This window comes from Electrona antarctica (genome assembly GCF_951216825.1).
Source record: "Electrona antarctica genome assembly, chromosome: 13".
Taxonomy (NCBI): Eukaryota; Metazoa; Chordata; class Actinopteri; order Myctophiformes; family Myctophidae; genus Electrona; species Electrona antarctica.
In genome coordinates, this window is record NC_136794.1 from 31,272,650 (window position 1) to 31,296,473 (window position 23,824).

At 43.2% G+C, this 23,824-nt stretch overlaps 1 protein-coding gene across 5 annotated transcripts in view; it reads left to right on the plus strand.

Annotated features, from left to right (window-relative positions):
- Nucleotides 1-23,824, plus strand: part of thsd7ba (thrombospondin, type I, domain containing 7Ba) — a 376,466-nt gene that overhangs the window by 331,613 nt on the left and 21,029 nt on the right. For all 5 annotated transcript variants that reach the window (XM_079518802.1, XM_079518803.1, XM_079518801.1 and 2 more), the window contains exons 20-25: nucleotides 2,892-3,025; nucleotides 3,734-3,899; nucleotides 10,319-10,466; nucleotides 11,123-11,238; nucleotides 13,385-13,502; nucleotides 18,003-18,148. In XM_079518802.1, coding sequence (XP_079374928.1) covers nucleotides 2,892-3,025; nucleotides 3,734-3,899; nucleotides 10,319-10,466; nucleotides 11,123-11,238; nucleotides 13,385-13,502; nucleotides 18,003-18,148 — 828 coding nt within the window. The remainder of the gene's footprint in view (nucleotides 1-2,891; nucleotides 3,026-3,733; nucleotides 3,900-10,318; nucleotides 10,467-11,122; nucleotides 11,239-13,384; nucleotides 13,503-18,002; nucleotides 18,149-23,824) is intronic.

Here is a 23,824-nt window from a genome sequence, read left to right on the forward strand (position 1 = left end):
TTCGTCAACAAATAAAAACTAGACTAAAATGTTAGGGAGGTACTAGTGGAGAAGAGATCCAGTAGAACTAAAAGACAAGTCACTTGATGTTTGCCATTATGACTCAATCAAGGCCAGCCAAAAAAATCTAAATGAAAAGAATATTCAAAGGACTATGTCAAAATCAACACTGTTGTGGTTTAAAAAACCACTATGAAATATCTAGATAGCCCATCTACAAACTCACGACGCCTTTCGATGCAATGCCTTGTGAGCTTCTAGGTAGCCTAATTTTAGCTATTACATGCTATTACATCTATAGCACTAACCAAGATGGCGCCGTGTCACCTTGAAATGGGTGAAACATAATCTTTTTAGATTGTTAATAATGATATCATCAAACATATATAAAACATTTCAGACTGTCTACATTTCCCAAAAATAATTCAGTTTCACCTGAAGCAGGGATGAAACATTATCCCCACCAGCCAATGACCAATGGCAGTGGCAGGGGGGTGTAGTCTATGGCAGTGTTTTGCCAAGTCCCGGAAAAGACACACTGGGATTGACCAGTAGTCACTTTTATTGGCAGTTGTGCTGAACGTTCACCCCAAAACATGATTTACGATTCTGTCCTTATTGTTGGGAGAACTTGGGATATAACTCGGACGGAGCTGAGTCGACTGGAGAAAACTTTGAAATGTTTGACCCCAACCCACGCCCCCGCAAATCAAACAACCAAAAGGGGATTTTTTTGCCACCTATCTGTGTTATTTAAAGGTACAGTAGGCCTAAGTGATTTTTTTCTGATAGTACTCATTTCAGTAACAGGAGTCTCCATGTCTCTCCATCTCTTTATTAAACAGAACATGCATTTATCAGGTCAGGATACAAATTGTATCCAATCAGGATAGAAGAACTCAGACAGGATACAGATTAAACAAGTGATATTGAATGAATGACTGAACAAATAGTTTATTTCAATCTTTTTCATTGAAACCTTACACGAATCCCTTTTTATTTGTACGTGATCGAAAAGGTCTAATTGGCCGAGATGTCGATACCTACTTTAAAATAAATGTTCTGTTTATTTAAAGAGCTGGAGCGCCAGGGAGACTCTTGTTACTGAACAAACACGCCATAGCAATAATTACTATCAGAATATAGTGCTTTAACCTTAATTGTAACAGTTGGCTACAGTATGTGTAAATACAGCAGGTAGAGATGGTGTTGTGGTTGGTGGAACTGTGGTGTATTGTAGCTACAGAGGAACTTTGAGGTGAAAGGTACGCCTTGCTATTCTGAAGGTTGCTTCATTCCCTCCCTGGCATTCTCTGCATCTCTGAAGTCTTCTCTGTGCCTGAGCTTTTGAAGTGTCAGCTATACATGCACGCACGCACGAACGCTCGTACACACACACACACACACACACACACACACACACACACACACACGCGCGCGCGCTCGTACACACACGCACGCACGTACGCGCAAACACACACACACACACGCACGCACGCACGCACGCACACACACACACACCACTTATGCTGTCTGAACACGTATAGTATGTTTGTGTACTCTTTGTGTGCGTGGGGTGGGGTGTGTGTGCGTGCGTGTGAGTGAGTACCGTATGTGTGTATGTGTTGTGTGTGTTCGTACATACACATTAAATTGGCCCTGGCAAAGGCGTCTTGCATCTGTCTGTCTGTCTGTCTTTGTGTCTGTCTTTGTGTGTGTGTGTGTGTGTGTGTGTGTGTGTGTGTGTGTGTGTGTGTGTGTGTGTGTGTGTGTGTGTGTGTGTGTGTGTGTGTGTGTGTGTGTGTGTGTGTGTGTGTGTGTGTGTGTGTGTGTGTGTGTGCGACTGTGTGTGCCACACAAATGTGTGTAAGAGTGCATTCATTAGTATGCGTGCCCAACTGCCCATGCATCCCACTTATCCACTTTAAACCCTGTGTCCCTAAAAACCCTCTTTTGTTTTCTGATGCATGCCTTTTAGTTACTTGTTTTCTTTTACTCATTTCCTCTGCACTGTGATTTCACTTTCTTTCATAATGTGTTTATTTCGTCTTGACGTGTTACTGCTTCAGTTTTCTGTGTATAGCACTTTGAATTGCCTTGTGTTGAAATGTGGTATGCAAATAAACTTGGCTTGCCTATTTTCAAAAACATTCTAAATTCACACATCTTGTGAGCTTGCAGATCTGCTATTTTTGTATAGGACAGTAAGTGTAATCTACTGTACACGTACAGTTGGAGGCCATCGATATTGTCCTTTTCTTTTTGCTGAGGTTTGCGTGATCTGCGCAAAAGGACAGTTAACCCATTTTGGGCGGGAACCCCTTTTGGTGTTTTAAACATTGTTATAATTTAGCTATTGAAAAATAGCAGATCTACAAGCTCATAGCGCGCCACCGAGTGGCGCGCTACGAGCTTTGTAGGTCTGCTATTTTTGAAAAATCGTGAAAATATTTATTTCAGAAAACTGGAGGATTTAGAAGGATTTTTTTTTAATTTTGAGGTCAGGCCTAAATGGGTCAAATGATAAGGGACTATCGGTGGCACCCAACTGTATAGAAGAATGTGAGGAACAGACAGTGTGAGTACTATTTGAATGGTCCTCACAAGATAAATTGTTGTTTTATTGACACAAAAGTATTTGGGAAGTTTCAGTTATAGGATTAGGAATATACATACAGTATACTGTAGGTTTAGGCTTTAGATTTGGAGCTGTCCTTGTAGATCGGCTATTTTCGGCCTTAGGGTTACTGTAGAATAAAAAAATGGCAAATCATTCTACAAAAGTCATTCATAGAATTGCTGCCCAAAAATGATGATGTCTCACAGCAGGTTTAGTAATACAAATGGATGTGTGTACGTGTGTGTCTGTGCGTGTTTGCATGTGTGTGTAGGTGTACGAGGCCGTGCCGTGTCACAATGCGTGCAGCCAGTACGAGTGGAGGACGGAGCCCTGGTCGATGTGCACCATCAACTCTGTGGACGAGACGCCAGCCTGCGGGGAGGGAGTCCAGAGCCGCAAGATCAGGTCAGCAAGACGGCCTGGCAGCCTCCTGGAACCGTTACACACATCATTATCATCGTTATCACAGCTGGCACATACAATACGGGCCCCGGCAATGCCAGCCAAGCCAAGCAAAAAAAAAAGAAAAAGTGGAAAAATAAGCTATTATTTTATATTGAATGTCAACCCGCTTGCCTCTGATGTAGCAGCATGAATATTATAGCTAGGGAGTACGTTTTGGCAGACATGACCTTCTTTATCAATGGCGTGCATGCGTGCGTGCGTGCGTGCGTGCGTGCGTGCGTGCGTGCATATGCTGACTGGTGTATGTATAGTGTTTGTGTGTGTAGGCATTGCAGGTATTGAATTATGCGCAGCAGGTAAAAGGTTGTGACGGTAGACGGTGTCATTTTTAGCAAAGTCAAAAGACCCTTAAAGTCACTGATCTCGTGTGGCACTTTAGCTGCACTCTTGCTATACGTGCCAGGCAGTCGAGACTCGAGACCCACCGCTGGTCCTAATCATCCAACCCTCTGGCAAAACTGAAACAAATCTAAAGGTTTGAGAGGAGGGCAGGTGGCAAGCTGAGGGGAGCCTGTTTAAAAAAAGAGGTGCTAGTCTATTTAGAGACAGAATCTTGGTATAATTTGCTCAGAAAACAAAAATAAGGACCCAGTTTGCAGGGCTCCAGAGACTAGTTATCCGGCTACAAATCCGTCTCTGTGCTGCCAGGTGTGTGAGGAGGGGTGAGGAGAGCGCTGAGGGTGCTGCCAGCATGGATGACAGTCTGTGTGATCAGGACGACACGATGCCACCAATAAGAGCCCGGGTCTGCTTCCTACCCTGCCCTGAGGACTGTGTCATGTCCCCCTGGGGACCGTGGAGCCAATGCCCCCAGGTGAGAGAGACCCACTAATGGACTGACTGACCCACTTGTTGGCTTGCTTGTTTAGTCCAGTGGTTCCCCAACCTTTTTGTTTTCTCTTTTTTTCATCATGTAATGTCAATCACGTTTGCACACTGCCCTGAATATTGCATCTGTATAAAACGTTTTCGGACTGGGGTCGATTTTTATCAGTCTTTCACATCGCTAGGCATGGTCTTTCACCCTTTGAGCAGTACTGTGTCCTTCCAGACCAAAGCTCCGCTGAGAAGTTGATCATCTCATTGAAGAGCACAAAGTACTTTATGAAAAGCTCACACTAACACACACACACACACACACGCACGCACGCACGCACGCACGCACGCACGCACACACACACACACACACACACACACACACACACATTTCTTTGTGCACGCATTTCTTCGTGGTCTAAGTTGTACATCGCATAATGTTATCTGCATGACACCATCGTGTGACGAAAAATAATCCAGGCTTGAACTTGCAGTGGCTGTGGCTGTACAGTGGCTGTGGCTGTACAGTGGCTGTGGCTGTACAGTGGCTGTGGCTGTACAGTGGCATCATAGCATGGCATTAAATATATTCTGGACGCAACACTGTTGTACATCGGAGCATACATTTGTCGTTTAATTGATTGCAGCTGCTTACGTCTCTCATCAATGAAAACTGCAAAGCCGTTATATTTCATCGACTACTATTGGTTGCTAGCATGCAAGGAATAGCATTCCATTCAAGTTATATAAAAGTTTAAAACAAAAGCATCCTTAATTGGGGGGGATAGATTCTCTAGCGTATTGTGTGTGTGATCTGCGGGTTAGGGGGCATTGCGGTCCCCCCTCCCTTGCATCTGAACAGCGGCTTTCTCTCTCTCAGTCCCCCGCTGCACTGTTCCAGAACAGTATAGGGATCCAGCTATCAAACATGTTTGAAAATGGTCGCATTGATCGGAGAGGCCCATATCAACTCGGGAGGGTTCAGATTGGATCTTTGAACACTCACAGATCAGGGGATCATCCTCACTGCTGCTGATCCACTCAATTCCGGTCTGCGAATACATTGCAACTAATTTAAAGGTATATTCAGTGATTTCACTTAATTTAAATATCACTTTTTTTCTTGTTTTGTGATAATTCTCCTTACTATAGAGTGTGCTGATAATTAGTTCCTCCCTATCCCCAGTGAACCACAGGCGTAAAAAAAACCCCTAGTTTCGGTTTTGGTGGTGGGTGAGAAAGCCTTCATCCAATCAGGATAGAGGGGGCCTTCATCCAATCAGGATCGAGCGGGGCGGGCCTTGGTGCGCGTGCTGTTGGCCTGTTGCACCTCCCCCCACTGTAGAGCGTGTGCATTTGCACATCTTGTTCCCGTCGCAGACCGGGTTTTTTTTCCAAATCACCCAAATCACTTAATGCTCCTTTAAATAATTCGCATCGCACTCAGTGTGCAAGGATATTTAGCGTGGCATTTTTCTTTGAGGATTTCGGATCTACAAAACGCATGAAAAAACGCAGGCTGTGCGCAAACTCTTAAAGATCGTGTTGCTTTTAAAATGCGAAATGGGTTGGCATCCCGTCCGTTGCAGATCTCGTTTCCGACTACTCCAGCTAGAGCTTTGAGGTTGGCCCGGGCCCGCTGCTGCTGAAGGTGCCAGCGACCAAAAAAAGAATATAGACCATAGGGGTGACCTGGCCTTTGCGGCAGCTGCTTCCAGTCTCTGGAATAATTTGCCCATACACATCAGAGCCGCCGAGTCGATAGCCATTTTTTAATATTTGCTAAAGACTTGTTTCTTCTCCCGGTCCTGGCCTTCAGTGACAGCTGATGTAGACCTGATTTTCCTCACTGGTGCTAATGTTTATTTGTTTGTGCTTATTTAATTATTTTTAATTTAATTATTGTATGCTAATGTCTGTTTATATTGCATTGTTTGCTTTTTGTTTTTGTTTTTTACATTTTGAGTTGAGTTGAGGTTACGTCTCACCCATAGTCTAGACACAGGATAGGCTATGACACGAATTTTGACCTGGTGGTCAAGATTCAATTTATCCCTCGAGCAAGCAGACACTATTAGCTCAATGGTAAAGATGCATGTAGACTTGAAAATTTGACTAGTGTGGGCTACCTCCTCTCTAACCCTAACCCAAACCCAAACCCATCCCCCCACAACCCCCCCCCCCCCCTCCCCCGTGCCCCACGATCTGTGTGCATGTATACTCATAACACAAACAGCAGTGTAAATGAGTGCAAATTAATCGCTCCCTGTGTGTACGCACCGTTTAGAGTCTCACATCCCCCGTTGGAATACGCGCCGGGGGGCACATGAGGAGAGATCATCGCACCCGCTTTTTAATTACACGTACGCCGAAGCGTTGTAGCAACATAACAAGCCAATACATTACGATGCACAGATTTTATTGCTCAAAATGGGTGTGGGGGGGTGGGGTTCGGGGGGGCTCCACTTGTAACGCCCGCACACTTGTGAAAATTACATTTAGCATAATGCCATTATATTGCTGTATAATTAATTCATTTTACATGATGAGTTTGCCCATAGGCTAGAGAGGCCTGGCATGTGGGTGGTCTTCTGCTGCAACAAGCTACAGGCACCTGTATCGCTGTGTTGCTGTGTTAGGGTTTCTGTCAAAGATAACACAAGTCACTGGACCAACACCAGAGCCAGAGCAGAGGGGAGGGGAGGAACAGAAAGGCTGAGAGAGAGAGAGAGAGAGAGAGAGAGAGATCACCTAATTAGTTAAAGTCGTCTCTTCAGACATTGTGTCTTGTTCAATCTATTCAATCTACAAGCCCTGGCAGCGTTCCTAAGCATCAGAGAAATCCATTCAACCACTTCAGGCATTTTGGTTGAGTTGCACTAAACCATTGTTGTCTGCTCTTAACTTGAATGCCAATGAAACCACAGCAACCGTGCACACTAGTAGTTATGCTGGATTGATCTGGTGTTGGTACCTGTTACAGTAGCCCCATATGTGCCCTCTCCCTACGCTCATTCTGTAGCTCCGAGATGAGGTCGCACCCTGGGCCCCTCCCACCGTGGTTCAGAAACGGTGCATGTTTCCACAAGGATCGCTTCTTACCCTTTTCTGCACAATGAACCAAAAAGTGAAGGGTTAAAAAAGTTTTACACAAATTCAAACTTAGCAACGGCCAAGAAAATCCAAGTTTAAACGGTTACACGAGCGTTACAGCGGCTGTTTAGCATTTATTTATTTATTTGTTTGTTTGTTTGTTTGTTTGTTTGTTTGTTTATTATAATAGCCAAAGTATAAAATAGAGCTTAAGTGATTAATGTATGTTTTTGCAATAATAATAATATTATATATAAACAATAATATAATATTTCTGTATCTAATTAATGATTATAGCAACCTACTGCTCTGAACTCATTTTGGCGTCTAACCATTTAAGACCCTACAGTGTACTAGAGGCGTGTGACATGGTACCCGGAAGTTATGCGGGAACGCCTACTGAGTGGCAAAAATACTACAGTACTTTCGGACCTTGACAGCCCATACATCCAAACAGTAAAGTCCTATCTGATTGTATTAAACAACGTTAAACTCACCAACATTGCAGCAATATCTTCACCAAAAACCTTTGCCCTGACAATAGGGACGCTAGGGTGAAATGTAGAAAAATCTAATTATCTCAGCTCATAGAAGAAAAAGAAGAAGCAAGCTGATCAAAAGTAATATATTAATGTACTAATATTGGAGAACTTCTTGTTCCATAATTCAAAATTCTTTCGATCTTATCTAGCACCTGGAGAAAATAACGATTGCCTGAGCACATTTTGTGTGAATGATAAGGGAAACTAAACTGGATTGATACCCGGTGTTCTTGCCATCCTTTTGCCTTCTTTTCCCAAAAGAGTTCTCATCAATGTTAAATTGAGTTTGTGAGCGGATGGGATGCGGTCTTTAATCTATTATTAAGGTGACATTATGTAAGGGATTGAGCATTGGTAATATTGCTGAAATCAGAACAGCATAACAGTCACTTTACACACACACTTTCTCTCAAAGAACCACAGTGGAAATAAGCTCTCTGGCTTTATTTTGTTTTATCCTCTTGACATACACTGTATGTACAAATATATTATGTTTTCATGCATATATTATGCATATTGTTAAGATGTCAAGCAAGCGATATGTGATACTGCAAAAATAGAGAGAAAGGGAAAAAGGAACAACTGCTGTTGGCTTCTGTGGTGTTGTGTTGTTGTATTACTGAACAACTCCCTTCCATTCTCCCTGTCACACATTGCGTTGCTGTGAGGCGGAAACTTTGTATCTCCACATTTCAACATTTTATGTTATTTATTTTATTTTATTTTTTGTAAATGAATGCCCACAGATCTACAAGCTTGTAGATCAGCTTTTTCGACTTTTTTAGAAAGTGTGGATCTTTTGGGACACAGGTTATTTGTTCTCAATTTCCTGAAAATTGACATGAGTTTTCCGCCCGACAGCAGTAATTAGCTCCATTACAAGCTGTTTTGATGCTTTTTCCAGCCTGCACACAAACAAAACATTAAACTGTTCTCAGATCAGGCTCGCAAAATTAGTTGCAGTTGAAATTAAATTGGCCCTGGCAAAGGCGTGTGTGTGTGTGTGTGTGTGTGTGTGTGTGTGTGTGTGTGTGTGTGTGTGTGTGTGTGTGTGTGTGTGTGTGTGTGTGTGTGTGTGTGTGTGTGTGTGTGTGTGTGTGTGTGTGTGTGTGTGTGTGTGTGTGTGTGTGTGTGTGTGTGTGGGGGGGGGGGGGGGGGTGGTGATGGAGATGTGCTTCAACTGCTGCATTGTCGCACGAAAGTAGCAAAAATAATCTAATCTACAAGCTCACGATGAATACATTTCTAATGAATTGAATATGAAGTCGGACCCCAATGGAAACAAGCCATAGGCTTTCTTGGGTTTTAAATCCTCTTCGCAGACCTTGTATTGAACTGTACTTTCCTGTGTTTTTTTCTGTAAACTGTTATATGCCTGTTAAATGCTGTTAGATGCCTGATGAAGGTCTGAACGACCGAAACGTTGCTCAATAAATCTAATTCTGCAAGTGAAGACAGTGTGCGGGATCCCTTTTTTCTCTACTTCTCCAGTTCCAGTTATCCGACGCACCTGTGACTTTTTTCTTCTATTTAATGGTACTGAAATACAATGTGACATGTTCTTTATTGTGTTAGTCACACCACTTTTTCCCCGTCCCCGTAGCTCACAACAATTAACAGAGAAACTGCAGTGTGAGTGACGTTGTCTTGCTGTGGTTGCAGCAGTGTGTGAGTGACACACTGTCTTGCTGTGGTTGCAGCAGTGTGTGAGTGACACTGTCTTGCTGTGGTTGCAGCAGTGTGTGAGTGACGCTGTCTTGCTGTGGTTGCAGCAGTGTGTGAGTGACACTGTCTTGCTGTGGTTGCAGCAGTGTGTGAGTGACACTGTCTTGCTGTGGTTGCAGCAGTGTGTGAGTGACGTTGTCTTGCTGTGGTTGCAGCAGTGTGTGAGTGACACTGTCTTGCTGTGGTTGCAGCAGTGTGTGAGTGACGCTGTCTTGCTGTGGTTGCAGCAGTGTGTGAGTGACACTGTCTTGCTGTGGTTGCAGCAGTGTGTGAGTGACACTGTCTTGCTGTGGTTGCAGCAGTGTGTGAGTGACACACTGTCTTGCTGTGGTTGCAGCAGTGTGTGAGTGACACTGTCTTGCTGTGGTTGCAGCAGTGTGTGAGTGACACTGTCTTGCTGTGGTTGCAGCAGTGTGTGAGTGACGCTGTCTTGCTGTGGTTGCAGCAGTGTGTGAGTGACGCTGTCTTGCTGTGGTTGCAGCAGTGTGTGAGTGACGCTGTCTTGCTGTGGTTGCAGCAGTGTGTGAGTGACACTGTCTTGCTGTGGTTGCAGCAGTGTGTGAGTGACGCTGTCTTGCTGTGGTTGCAGCAGTGTGTGAGTGACGTTGTCTTGCTGTGGTTGCAGCAGTGTGTGAGTGACACTGTCTTGCTGTGGTTGCAGCAGTGTGTGAGTGACACTGTCTTGCTGTGGTTGCAGCAGTGTGTGAGTGACGTTGTCTTGCTGTGGTTGCAGCAGTGTGTGAGTGACGTTGTCTTGCTGTGGTTGCAGCAGTGTGTGAGTGACGTTGTCTTGCTGTGGTTGCAGCAGTGTGTGAGTGACGTTGTCTTGCTGTGGTTGCAGCAGTGTGTGAGTGACGTTGTCTTGCTGTGGTTGCAGCAGTGTGTGAGTGACGTTGTCTTGCTGTGGTTGCAGCAGTGTGTGAGTGACGCTGTCTTGCTGTGGTTGCAGCAGTGTGTGAGTGACACTGTCTTGCTGTGGTTGCAGCAGTGTGTGAGTGACACTGTCTTGCTGTGTTTGCAGCAGTGTGTGAGTGACACTGTCTTGCTGTGGTTGCAGCAGTGTGATGACCTGGCCGCAGTGAGGAACAGGACAAGACATGTCCTGCGTCTCCCGTCCTCAGAAGATCAGGCCTGTCCAGAGGATGTACAGTCTGAAGCCTGTCTGCTCAACAGCACCTGCTTCACCTACCAGTACAGTCTCTCAGGTTGGTGTGACAGTCTGACTCAAACCCCAGTACTTGAGTATTGGAGGTCATAATGTCGGGCAGAAACCTCTTACTGTATCTCCGCCCTATACTAATTGGCCATAGTCCGGCGTCCCACAAAAGCATCAAAAGTAGCAGATCCACAAGCTCGAAATGTGGCGCGAAGCGATGCATTTGTGCTTGTAGATCTGCTATGATGCTTTTGAATTTGAATTCTGAAAAGTAACTGTTTTGGACATAACCCTAACCCGTTTCCTATAATAAGTTGCTCTGTCAGATTCATGAGTTGAAGTAGGATGTGAGAGTGCTCAAAAATATTTCAGTATTCAAAAGTACATGCCTTTCAAAGTATACAAATGTACAATTTACAATGTATTGCTGTTTTAAAATGTTGATATTTCCCCTACCAAAGATTTTCCAGAAAGTTAGGTTTTTAGATGTTAGTGGGTTAGTTTTAGAGTTCGAAAAATTTGGAAAATAGACGATCGGAAAACTATGGAAAATTAAAATATTTCGGCTGCTTTTCAGCTATTGTCTTCTCACAAGTATAGTAATACAAACCTGTGTGTGTGTGTGTGTGTGTGTGTGTGTGTGTGTGTGCGTGTGCGTGTGCGTGTGTGCGTGCGCGTGCGCGCGTGCGTGCGCGCGTGTTTCAGACTGGAGTACATGCCAGCTGAGTGAGAAGGCGGTGTGTGGTCAGGGATCGCGGTCACGCCTTCTGGACTGCGTGCGCAGCGACGGCAAGGTGCTGGAACTGAGTGTGTGCGAACAGGTAAACTCCTCCCTCTGGCAAGCGATTAATCTTTGAGCTGAACAGCTGGAACCCCAGGGAGCGTGGCCTAATCCCGTGGTTCTCAAACACACAGCAGAAACCTCTTATCTCCATATTATAACTTTTTGTGTTTTTTCGTAAATTAACGCCCTACTTGATAAATTAAATGATCATACTACAACGTCACACGAAAGCATCAAAAGTAGCAGATCTGCAGGTTGTCGATCTGCTACTTTTGCTACTTTTGTTTATTTGCATCCTGAAAAGTAGGAGTTTTGGACATATGAGGTTTCCGCCCGACAGAGACGATATGTATCTGCAAAGATTTAGCGCCAGGTACCCCCAAAAGAGAAGAATTATGTTGAATGAATTTCAAAATTATGAATTTTTCGGAAAGAGCAGATCTACAAGGTCACAACGCCTCGCAATTGTGACGCGTTATGAGTTTGTATATTGACTATATTTAGGCTATACGGTTCCCCAGACCCCACTTTGAGATGACTAAATCATATTTCAGCTGAACACACAAACTTGCAATTATTTGTATCACTTCTTGTCACATATTTTGAAAGATGCTATTTAGACTATGCATGCAGATGTATCTTGGTTGAGATTAAACCTGAGGCCGAAAAAAACAGATTTACTTTTTAAAGAAAATGGGAAAAATACATATACTACACAGATGCTACACAGAGTGAAAGTTATAAAGACGTATACAGTAGGTTAAACAGGTCTTAGACATATACATAATTCTGTTTACTTCGATAGATAGCATGCTGTTTAGACATATGCTAAGTTTGATGTCAACCTGATCTTGGTGCAGAAACCAACTATATTAAAAAATATTAACTTTTCAGGGGTAAAAAAATATATACGTTTTTAAAACAACACAACACTGCCTCGTCAAAGTCGGTATGGTGACTGTATACATTGTCAGATACTTGAATTTGTCCTTATAGTATCATCACTTACAGCTCAAGTGGAGTTTAGGAGGTTTTTGACCATTAATGTGGAGATGTTTTTGTTTTATCCGACATCAATTAGAATGTCAAAGTCAAGTTAGGAAGTTTAGTCAGAAGCGCTTTTGTAATACTTTCCATTGGTTCAATATTTGTAAAAGCCACACACAGACGTAAAGGGTGTTCAATAGCAAACATTTATTAAAGGAAATGAAAAAAGTTAAAAAACTGAGATAGTTGGTTACTGCCCAACAGCAACGATATACTAGTTTGTTAGACTTTGAAGCACTTAATTGTTTTCTTGGCATTCAATTTACAGGACCATTTACCCTGTTGTTTGTTTATTCCAATCTTGTACTCTGTTTATTAAGTGTGTTTGCTAAATGCCTATTTTGTAAATTAAACTCTGACGCGACTGTCTTTCAACACATGTGACTGTCCTCGAATGCACCCCCACCGAGAAATCATTTATTTTAGCTCAACATTATGCAAATGTAGACTACTGCTGTTTTTATTGGAATTAATTGGCTAGCCCTCTTTCTTTCTCATGAGAAAGGAAGACTCTGCATGATCATGACCAGTGGCGTAAAAAGTACTAGTATTTGTTTTACTGAAGTAAAAGTATCAATACCACCATGTAGAAATACTCCATTACATTAAAAGTTCACCATTTACTTTACAAAAGTAAAGTATACAATACAAAAGTAAAGTATACAATACAAAAGTAAAGTATACAATACAAAAGTAAAGTATACAAAAGTACCGAAAATGTAAAGTAGTCATTATGCAGAAAGTCCCATTTCAGTTTTCAAATGTATAAAATGTTTGAAAATGTTTTGAAATTTGCAAGTATAAAGTTTTCAAATAAAGGTAGTGGAGTAAAAGTACTATATTGCATGCAGAGTAGTAAAGTACAAGTAAAAGAAATTCTCCAGTAAAGTAAAAATTGTACTTAAACAAACTTTGTCCGGTAGGAGACTTAATGGAGGACACTCAATTGAGACTCCGTGGTCATCAAATTATTGGCATAGGAATGCGACAAAAACAAAGACATCTCCATGAATCCAAGGCTCCATGGGGTGATTAATCGATAGAAAAATGTAATTTCTGGTGGTGAACTATACTTGTAAGTACTTAAGTTACTTATCACCACTGCTCCTAACCTTCACGTTTTGTTTCTTCATCAGTTGGGTGCGGTCAACAATTGGAATCTGTCTGAAGACTGTGTGGTGGACTGTCCGGTCAGCTGTCTCCTCTCACAGTGGTCACCTTGGGCTGAATGCTCTCATACCTGTGGGAACCAAGGTACAGGACAGAATATCAACTCCACACTAGGGGTGCCACAGTTAATTTCACAGTAAAGCTGTTGATGTAAAATTTCTCATACAGTATGTCCCAAAACTGTTACTTTTTATGGGGGGTCCCTAGCTGGCACCAAATCGTTTCAGATGGGGGTGCGTGGCCAAATACATAATCCTCTTTGCCGGGTGGAACTTATGTCAGTATACCCAAATATGTTACTTTTCGGGATTCAAATTTAAAAAATCACACCTGTGTGAAGTAAGTGGTGCAACTCCGTGTGGGGGTCCCCGGGGGGGGGGTTCCAGACCAACAGGTGCCGGCCCGATTCCGGCGAGCCGCCCCGCGTCCGAAACGGTTGAGAAATGACAGAGTTACCGTGTGGGGGTCCCTCTACTGTACCCTCCACTGTACTGTACTGTACTGTACTGTACTGTACTGTACTGTACTGTACTGTACTGTACTGTACTGTACTGTACTGTACTGGCACACCCGAAATCACCATATATACAGTTAATATGTGCATGTGTTTGTGTGTGTGTTAGGTTGCGCGCAGGTGGTGAAAAACAACCATGCTGTTTTCGTGCTCAGACGCACCCAGCCACCCAGCCAGCCAGCCACCCACCCACCCACACACATAGTCACTTAAGGAAGTGGTTGCACCACTTAAAAATTGCAAAAGTAGAAGATCTACAAGCTTTCGAGCTTGTAGATCTACGGAAATATCGCTTTTAGAATAGCTTGTAGAAGTACGCAAATATCGTCAGCAAACGATACGTACCGGTATATAAATACATGCATGTTAATTAAAATGTAATCCACTGAATACTCAATGAGAAAAATGATAGTTGCAGCTCTAGTGGGGCATTTAATGCCTCACGGCTTGATCCCCTGTGGAGTCAACCCACCCTTACAGTACACAGCCTCCTTCTCAGCTTTCTAGGCTAGTCTTACTTCAAAAGTTCCGAGGGGAGAGCAGCACCCACCCACCCACTTTCATTTTCAAAACAAACAAAACAAGGTCCTGTGCAAATACCCAGCGCCACTGGGAGCACCCATCTGTTGATAGAATGCACGGCCAACCCCCACACGCCTCCCACGCCTCTCATTATTCCACTCAGATGTTGAACTGTGCATGAATACATTTAAAAGCATTACAATATTTAATGTGAGTCTGAAATCCACGCGTCGCATTATCCATGGGAAACAGCCCACTTGTATATCCTTCGATAATCTATATACTCGCAATTACCCCCGCGTCATTAGAATTCCATGTGGGGAGACGTTTTCAAATTGACGAACAGCTTTTGGTGGCATGAGGCATATTATTGAGAATAATATATTTTTTGCTAAAGCTCACCTTAAAAGGGGGATACATAAATGATTCAGACCACAATTCAATATCTATCCCCCCCACATACAGTCTACTACACCACAATTTGCAATTGTGAACCTGTGGCGGCGTCTGACCATAATATACACTAGTTAATATTTTAACCTGATTGCATACATTGTTTTTTAGTTTTTAGGTTTTTTTCTCAAAAGTCTCGGCATGCCATAGTCTCACAGCTTGTTATTCATTAATTAGAATAACTCAACAATATATCTTCGCAACTTCATTAATTTTAATGTGTCATATTGGCATGCCTATCTCCCTCCACACTCCGTCTGCTCATCACTCCGAAAGGCTTGTCTAATATTATACAAGCTGTTCACTGGGCATTTATTCTCTCTCTCTCTCTCTCTCTCTCTCTCTCTCTCTCTCTCTCTCTCTCTTTCTCTCTCTCTTCCTCCATCTCTCTCACACACTCTCCCTCAGCTGTCCTTCTCTCTCATGCACGTGCTCACGCACCACGCGCATCATTCCGAGACTGCGTCATCTGTCAGGCTGGGCTGAAGGATCCCTGTCGTAACCGTGTCAGGCGGTTTGCTGAGATGTTTTTTTTTGTCAGGGTACCACGGAGAGCCTTCTGCTTATTCCGGCTTTCTTTATCCCAGCGATGATGGGGAGACCGACGGGAGTCTAACCGTGTCTGTCTTCTAAAGAAACTCCCCATCCACCCCTGGAGCTTACGGGGAGATGAGCGATCTCCCTGTCCAGCAGGTTATTAGTGCAGTGTAGATAACCACTAACATCTGTCCTAATGGACGGAATGACTGACTGGCGGACTGACTGACTGACTGACTGACTGACTGACTGACTGACTGACTGACTGACTGACTGAGAGACAAGTCTTCAGAGTCACGTTGTTTTTTCTTCCACACAAACAGCAGGTTGTGCTTTTTGCCAGGTGAAACCTAGCCTACATCCTCTGCTGTTGGCTTTAGCGACCAAGTCATGATTGGCTGCCCCTAAGCCAATGGTATACTCTGAAACGCCGCCTAAGCCAATGGGATTCTGCACCACTCGTGTAGCCAATCGCGTAGTAGCGACCTATAGTCATGATTGGCTGCCTGTATTAGCGACCTAGTCATAATTGGCTGCCTCCTAAGCCCTGCCCCGCACCGCGGAAGTCTGCAACCGCACTGCATGCAACGCTGCCGCAGCTCGAAGCTACTGAAAACAGCTTCTAATGTTATAACTGGAGATTGAACCACAAACAGAACGTCGAAAACGAACGCAAACAACGGCCGCAAGGTTGTGACACAGAAACATACACGTTAAAAAAATAATAATAATAATATGGGAAAAAAGAGAAAAAAGGGGGACAGATGCACAACGGAGAGCACTTGTTTCACCTGGCAGTTAATGATACGCGTGTCATTCTTGTTACTAGAGTCTGACCAATGGCAGATTGTTGGATCCAGTTTTTCTATCGTGTTTTGGGAGAGTTCTAGACCAGTGGTTCCCATGCTGGGGGTCAGCAAAATGAAACAGAATAGAACAGCTTATCTTCGTCCGCTGCCTACAATAATACTAAAAGACTTATACTCGGCTGAATCTCCTGCTCAAATAACTATCTTCTGATCTTCTGCAAAAAGATTTATTCTGGTCACATTGCAACAAAAACTGTTACCAGACAATGTCAATTTGCAAGAGATTTCTGCTTGACAGGAACTATATAAAGAGATAATTTAATGTATTTAAATTATACATTGAACAAGCAAACACGTAAATATTAAATACATATCTACAGTGTGTCACAATCCGAAAAAGGTGAACATTTGCCGTGACGATGACTGCCAGGTTGAAATAGTTAAAAGATCAAGTCACATTGTCTGCATAATTCTCATAACGATGTCAAATAATGGCCGACATATTGGTCGGGCTCAATTTTCTTTTCTTTCCTTTTTACTGTTGCCCTTTCCCTTACTCTGCTCTGCCTCGATCTTGTTATTAATGACACACTTGAGTGTGGCACTTGGTGTGTGAATCAGGCGTGCACATAAATAGCCATGCTGACACGGTTAGACAGATCGGGGTGGTGGTGCTAATTTCTTTCTTGCTGTGAGGGGGACACTTAGCCTTCCTGTCCAGCTTCCACTAAATCAGCACATCGTCACTGTGGGGCTGAAAACTCGTATCTCCATATTTCAACTTTCAAGTCTGTCTGTTTATGTGGGTTTTATAAATATCGAACCAATGGAAAGTATTAACAGGGCTTGTGACAAAATGGACAACTAAATTGGATCCATTGGGACACAGTTTTGGACATACAAGGTTTCCATCTACCCGACAAAATAGAACTTGAAGTTCAAAGCAAAGCGCAAACCTAATTATGCAGCACTGACTGCCCTCAGGTACTATTCCTTTTATATTCAGTATATTTATTTAATGGTGCCGCAATACAGTGTGACATTTTCTTTATTGTGTTATATTAAAAAAAAAAAAAAAGCCTCTGCAGCCTACACCTTTTCGGGCCACTAACAAATGTTCTTTTCTCCTTACCTCTCCTGCTTTACCTTACCTCTATCCTCTTATTTCTCATGAACGCTACAAATCATGGAGTGCACAAAAAAAATCCACACTTTTCTTTACACTTGTACGCCCGTGGCGTGACATTGGTGATTTTGTTTCTGACATCGATAAACAAGTCTATGGCCTCTGGTTTGACGGTGGTAAAATAGTACCCTTGGCCAATAGCTGCCTATCTTACCTTGCACCCAACGTGACAAAGTTGGTTTGAATCCAACATCCGGTATCACTATTCTATTCTGTGCTGTGCTGTTCCTAAAGGTAGTTCTTCACCGCACCGACGTTGGAAAGCGTCTGTTGCCGAAAATCTGCTGTTGAATGGACTGTGTTTACACTGTTGCGTCGGGCCGAAGGTTGTAGGGAAGCGTTGTTGAAAAAGCCATAGACTATTTTTAGCACCACAGTAGCCATCTGTAGCCAACTTCTTTCACACCTTCCAACCGAGTGATTCAACTGCCAGTCTGTAGTAGTCTGTTTGATGGACAGCACAAATTGTGCACAAATTGTGCTGTGTTGTGGTGTTCTGTTCTGTTCCATTTCATTGTGTTCTGTTCTTAACAGTGTGTGCATGTTGTGCTGTGTGCCTGCAGGTCACACAGAACGCAGCAGGCGCATCCTGCAGCAGGCTCACGAGGAGGGCCGTCCATGCCCCAGCCAGCTCACCCAGACCAAACCATGCCCCATACAGCCCTGCTACACCTGGCTGTTAGGAGACTGGTCCCTCTGTGCTGTGGAGGTACAGTATGCTCGCCATTCTGATCATATCATCTGGTGCCACGCATGTTTTTTTAATAGATTTTTTCGTATTTATTCGAAATGAAAGAAATATATATATATACTAATAAAGAAACAAGGATAAACACCGCCCCTCACGCATTAGAGTTTGAAGTTGTATTGGAAGAATGATGAATGAATATCAAATCTAAATAACGCTTTAAAACACTTTGAGGGCTTTACATTGTTTCATCAAACTATAGGCCCTGCTTAATACGATATACCCGACATTTGTTTTATGTGTTTAAATCGCCGTATTTTACTAATTAAAAATTAAAACTCCGTCTTTGCCGCGGAGCTGGTGGAGAGACCTTCATGGTATGATGACGAAAGCGGAAATCAACCCATGCGCTGGGCTGCTAGGGCTTCTGGGAAATTGAGGCCAATGCAAGTGAACGGGGTACACCGCCTCATGAAGGAGGGTCTTGTGCACCGGTCTTGTGGCGTACCAAGATGGCGGGTGGTGCGATCGTACATAACAAACGGAGGAACCTTTTTTCGCCGGATTTTCACGGATCAAAAGCCCAAATACTTCAGCGTATGATCTAAATGTAATAAAACAATCTCGACAGCGTAGAATATTTGATTAAAATGCGGGTAGCGCGTAATAAGCAGTAGAACTGTTTTAACAGATACAACAGTGTTGTAATACTGACTCAAGCAACCTAAAAAACAGTCTTATGAAAGCCTGAGTAGATGTTAAAATGACCCCAGACGTGTTTGGACACCACTTTGAGAACCACTGATCTAGCAATAGAATGTGTATAACAGGATGTTGGCCCATTTGGCCCGCCCTCAGCCCTCCACTTCCTGTGGGGCGCCTATGTTTTCTTTTTTTTTCAATCAATCCATTCATTTATAGTTGGTATAACATTTGTAAGCCACTTTTTTGTTGAGGCTTTTTTGGATGCCACCAGCAACCAGCAATACCCTCAGTAGATACTGATCCTGCTTTGCAAATTGAAGTCCTTCCAGTTCTGCAAGATACATGGTTTTAAAATCAAAAGGAATGGGCGCCTATGTTTTCATTCCCACTATCAACATTCAACAATGTATATACACATTCTGAATTGCCCTGCTGACAGATTCAGTAGTGTAGCTCGGAATCTGTTCTTGAGAGATTACTGATCTAGAGATTAGTAGTATTGAATCTTCACTGAAGGACTAGCACATTTTGACAATAACAGCAGAACCTTTGATGTGAAATAAAATAATGTAATTATTATTAACCACTTGACCAATCCTTGTCCCTATTCTTGGCATGTGATAACAGGCAAACCTTCAGTTCTGTGAGGCCCATTAAAACCCGGAAAGCATCTGTGTAACAATCATTTTAACCTAACCATATTTTATACTTTGGCTTTTCATAGTGCGTCACTGTGTGCCATGCTATGAGCTTGTAGATCTGTTATTTTAGAAAAATCATGTACATTTGTATTACATTTTTAACTCAAATCTTTGCTCCACAACTCATTGGACAAGACTGTCTCTAGCTGACAGTGAAGGTCACACAGCAGTCTATTTTAACAAAGCGGGTTGGTCTAAAAAGGTATGGCGACCACTGCAGCCTTCTATCGCGTATACCAAGTACTCGCCAAACTCAAGAAATCATGTCAGGATGGCAAGAGATTGAAGGAAGCGTCGCTTTCAGCCTGCCAAGGATTTGTTTGGCTGTTAAAAACAGGACTGAAATGATGAATGTCATCAACACCCTTCAGTCGTCCAGGCCAACAGTGACACAGAGATTTGATCGGAATTCAGAGAGGCCCCTTTTCCACCGGTTGGTTCCCAATGGGAACCGGTTCAGTTCTTTTTGGTTTTTAGTCCATGAGCCAGAGCTCCAAAATTGAAACGTTTATTATGAATTGAGTGGGCAAAAGAATACCTATATTAGATTGTTATCACCATTAAACTTCCCCAATTGAGTACTTACACGAAGACAATGATTTATTGTATTACAAATTTTACATTTTTAAATATGCAAATGAGGCATTATGTAGGAAAATATGCAAAATAATCGAAAATATGAAAAAGCTACTACTGTGGAAGGGTTATCATGTATGAATTTACTTGTATTGATCCTATAAACAATTTAATATAGGGTATAGTTTGCCCACCAATTTTGGAGCTCTGGCTCATGGACTAAAAAACTAAAATAACTGAACCGGTTCCCATTGGGAACCAACCGGTGGAAAAGGGGTCAGAGAGAATGGAGAGTTGCAACACCAAAAACTGATCTTCCCCGAGTCAAAACCTGGCTCCATTAGAGTGGACAGTGCTGCAGCCATGGTGGGCGGTACATACGTTCAAAGCTCAAATTTCCCCCCAGTTTCTCCACTATCATTGTATTATTCGCCTGAAAGCACTGTGTGGAAAAAAATATGATAGATGTGATGGATATTGCCATGAGGTTTGTGTGTCCAACCAAGCAGTATATGTGAACATTTGGATGACAGTGGCTGATGAATTTGACTTTCCTCAGAGACCTGACAAAGATGCCGAATGAACTGAATTTGTAGCTCCAAGGGATGTGGGATACACACACATTTTGGAATGAATTGTTTTTGTATAGTATCATTGAATGCGTGTATGATAGGTTTTATGTTTGTGCTGTATTAAAACAAACGGAACGGTGACTGTTCCCTAATAGTCAATTCATTCAAAGTCAAGCTAAAAATGAACTGTTAAAATACCTGCACTGCTCTCCGCACTTGCAGTCAGAACTGGCGTGAAAATATAGCCTGGCATTGCCAGACTGATCTAGCCTGGTTAATAAACCAGACCGAATCAGCCGTTGGCAAAAAAAAATTTGCCTGCCAGCGGATTAGGGTCTGGCGAGGCTCAGTAGCACGCCTCTTTCCTACAACCGAGAACAGGTCGGGCCAATCGGGACACGGTATGCAATATGGGCGGGCTTTGGTACAGTGACGTTCAATGCTTGAGACCTTTGACTGACAGTAGCTCTGACCAATTGCGTCGAAGAGAAAATGTTTGAACCCGCCCCCCGGGAAATGAAATCCAAGTGGAGCCAGCCCAGACTAATATACCGCGACAGTGTTGTGTGATATTAGTCTGGCTTATTAGCCAGGCTAAGACTGATCATGTACTGACTTTCAAATTCCTCCCGCAGAGCAACTTGTGAGTGATCCCACGTGATCAGTCTGGCAATGCCAGGCTAGCGTGACAAGGCAGATGGACAGTCAGCGCAACATTGAGTAGGTGAAGAGCAAGGGTGGCCATAGCTGGACGGGTAGTGAGGCCGCCTGGTAATCACAAGGTTCACCCGCTGGTCCGCCCAGTCCAAGTGCCCTTGAGCAAGACCCTTAACCCCCAGCTGCTCCCGGCTGCCGTACTAATGGCACTTGCTCCTAATAGAGGGTGTGCACGTGACATCATCATCATACCCGGAAGTTATGCAGGAATGTCACAAAACGACTTTACTGGCCTTGACAGCCCCTGTTTGGATGTATGGGCTGTCAAGGCCAGAAAGTCGTTTTTTGGCACTCAGTAGGCGTTCCCGCGTAACTTCCTGGTTTGATGATGATGTCACACGCATATATACTCTCTATAACCTGACCTTCATCAGGACAGACTGTCCTGATGCAATTTTCACTAGTTTGGGTTCCGTCAAATTTTTATTTTGGGTATCGAGCTAAAACATTTGGGAACCACTGAATCTGCTTTACCTAACTGTGCTGTTTGGATCAATGTACTGTACCTCAGTCAGTCAGTCAGTCTGTTTTCTCACACAAAAGCTTTCAAGTCAACGTGCCGAACAACAGTGACAGATGACCACCTTGTTGCCTCGTTGAGCATTGCCACCAGCAGCCACCAACCTGACTTTAATGGACTGGCAGTTAGTTCACGGTGCCAACTCTAATACTGAAGGGCGTGACACCACAGAAGACGGTTTTGTGAACAATTGTGTCTTGCTGCTGCAATAGACAGCAACAGATGTGAAATATAATGTCATGCTGTCTTCCTGCAGGACCTTTTTGGTTTCATTTTATATTGAAGTCCAGTGATACCTACTTTGATTGTCTTTCTCTCTCTCTCTCTCTCTCTCTCTCTCTCTCTCTCTCTCTCTCTCTCTCTCTCTCTCTCTCTTTAGAAAATAACAGTGCAATATATTTATTCTGGGCTGTCACATTGACTTTTAAACCTCTTGACAACTGAGAAATGGGTCTTCTTTCATGTGCAGCTATAATTTTAAACCACTTTCAACCTAGTGTCCCTTATTTGGGCAGCAAATGTAAAGTAAACAAATAATAGAATGTTGTTGGATGGATGGATGGATGGATGGATGGATGGATCTATCAAAATGCTATTGTGTTCATTTTTAGGGTTAGGGATCGTCATTGGACAAAACAATAGGGCATCGGTCAGGCTCTAGTTATCCACTTGAACCCCAGCTTGAATCCCTCTATTCTTGGGAACAATATTGTCAAAAATAGACTATTTTAAGCCAAACGATTTTGGTTTAAGTCTGTATTTACCAAAGAATAGAGGGTTTAAGTGTTTATGAATCATTTTGTTGCAGGTGTTTAGGAGAGCTTCTTTCAGTGACTGTGACAGCTGTCTTTAAAAGGCACACCTTGCAGTGATGGCCTGTCAGCTCACCAAGGAGTGCCCAGTTTCTTATCCAAGCCTGAGTAATCTCCAGCCATTTGAATGCTGTGTGCTCTGCCGGCTGCCTTTCTTGGCCAGGTCTCCCTTGAAAAACGAGATTATATCTCAATGGGGCTTTTATCTTGTGATTAAATAAAGGCTAAATGAAAAATCGAATTATGTGGATCTTGGGATCATCCACGGTGTGGCTCTTGGCTCATGGATGATGGGTCTCCATGTGGCCAACGTATATAGAGACTTCAGTCATTAAAATATGTGATGCCATGCCATTCTCAACATGTGGGCCGGGGGGGACCACTGATATGTAAAAGAAAATGTTATGGTACTATTTTTGAGGGGTGCTCGTATGCTGAGCTTTGTGTGTTTGTTCATGTGTACCAAATTTGAGATGATTTGATTGGCTGAGCACGGAATGCCTATGCCCAGTTTTGTGTGTTTGTGTGTACCAAATTTGAGATGATTTGATTGGCTGAGCACAGAATGTGATGTATGATGATGTATGACGATAAGAGCGCCCCTCACTTCACACGAGTGTGATACCAATAAATAGAAACTTAACGTATATTAAGTTCCATTAATCCGAGCCGGTTTAAAATAAAAAATAAAAACCCCTGAAAATGCGCACAGCCCAGCCATCTGACCACTCAACAGGGCAGCTACTACTGGTCTACAGCTACAGTATACTACAGCTAACTGTATACTGTCCAGCATGTCACGACACAGTGTTCATGTCTCCCCATTCTGAGCTTCTGAGCCTTCATGAGTCCACTCCTGTACCCGTGTAGGCGTTTACACACTGGACTGTATGTACCTCAGCTTCTGAGCCTTCATGAGTCCACTCCTGTACCCGTTTACACACTGGACTGTATGTACCTCAGCTAATCTCTCAAGAACAGATTCTGAGCTGCGGAAACAAACAGCAGAGTTTTTCCAGAGTTTTTCCTTTTTTTGCCGATGGGTTCTCAGATTGGTACCTCAGCTAACATGTCCCTCCCTTCTCCAAGACAGT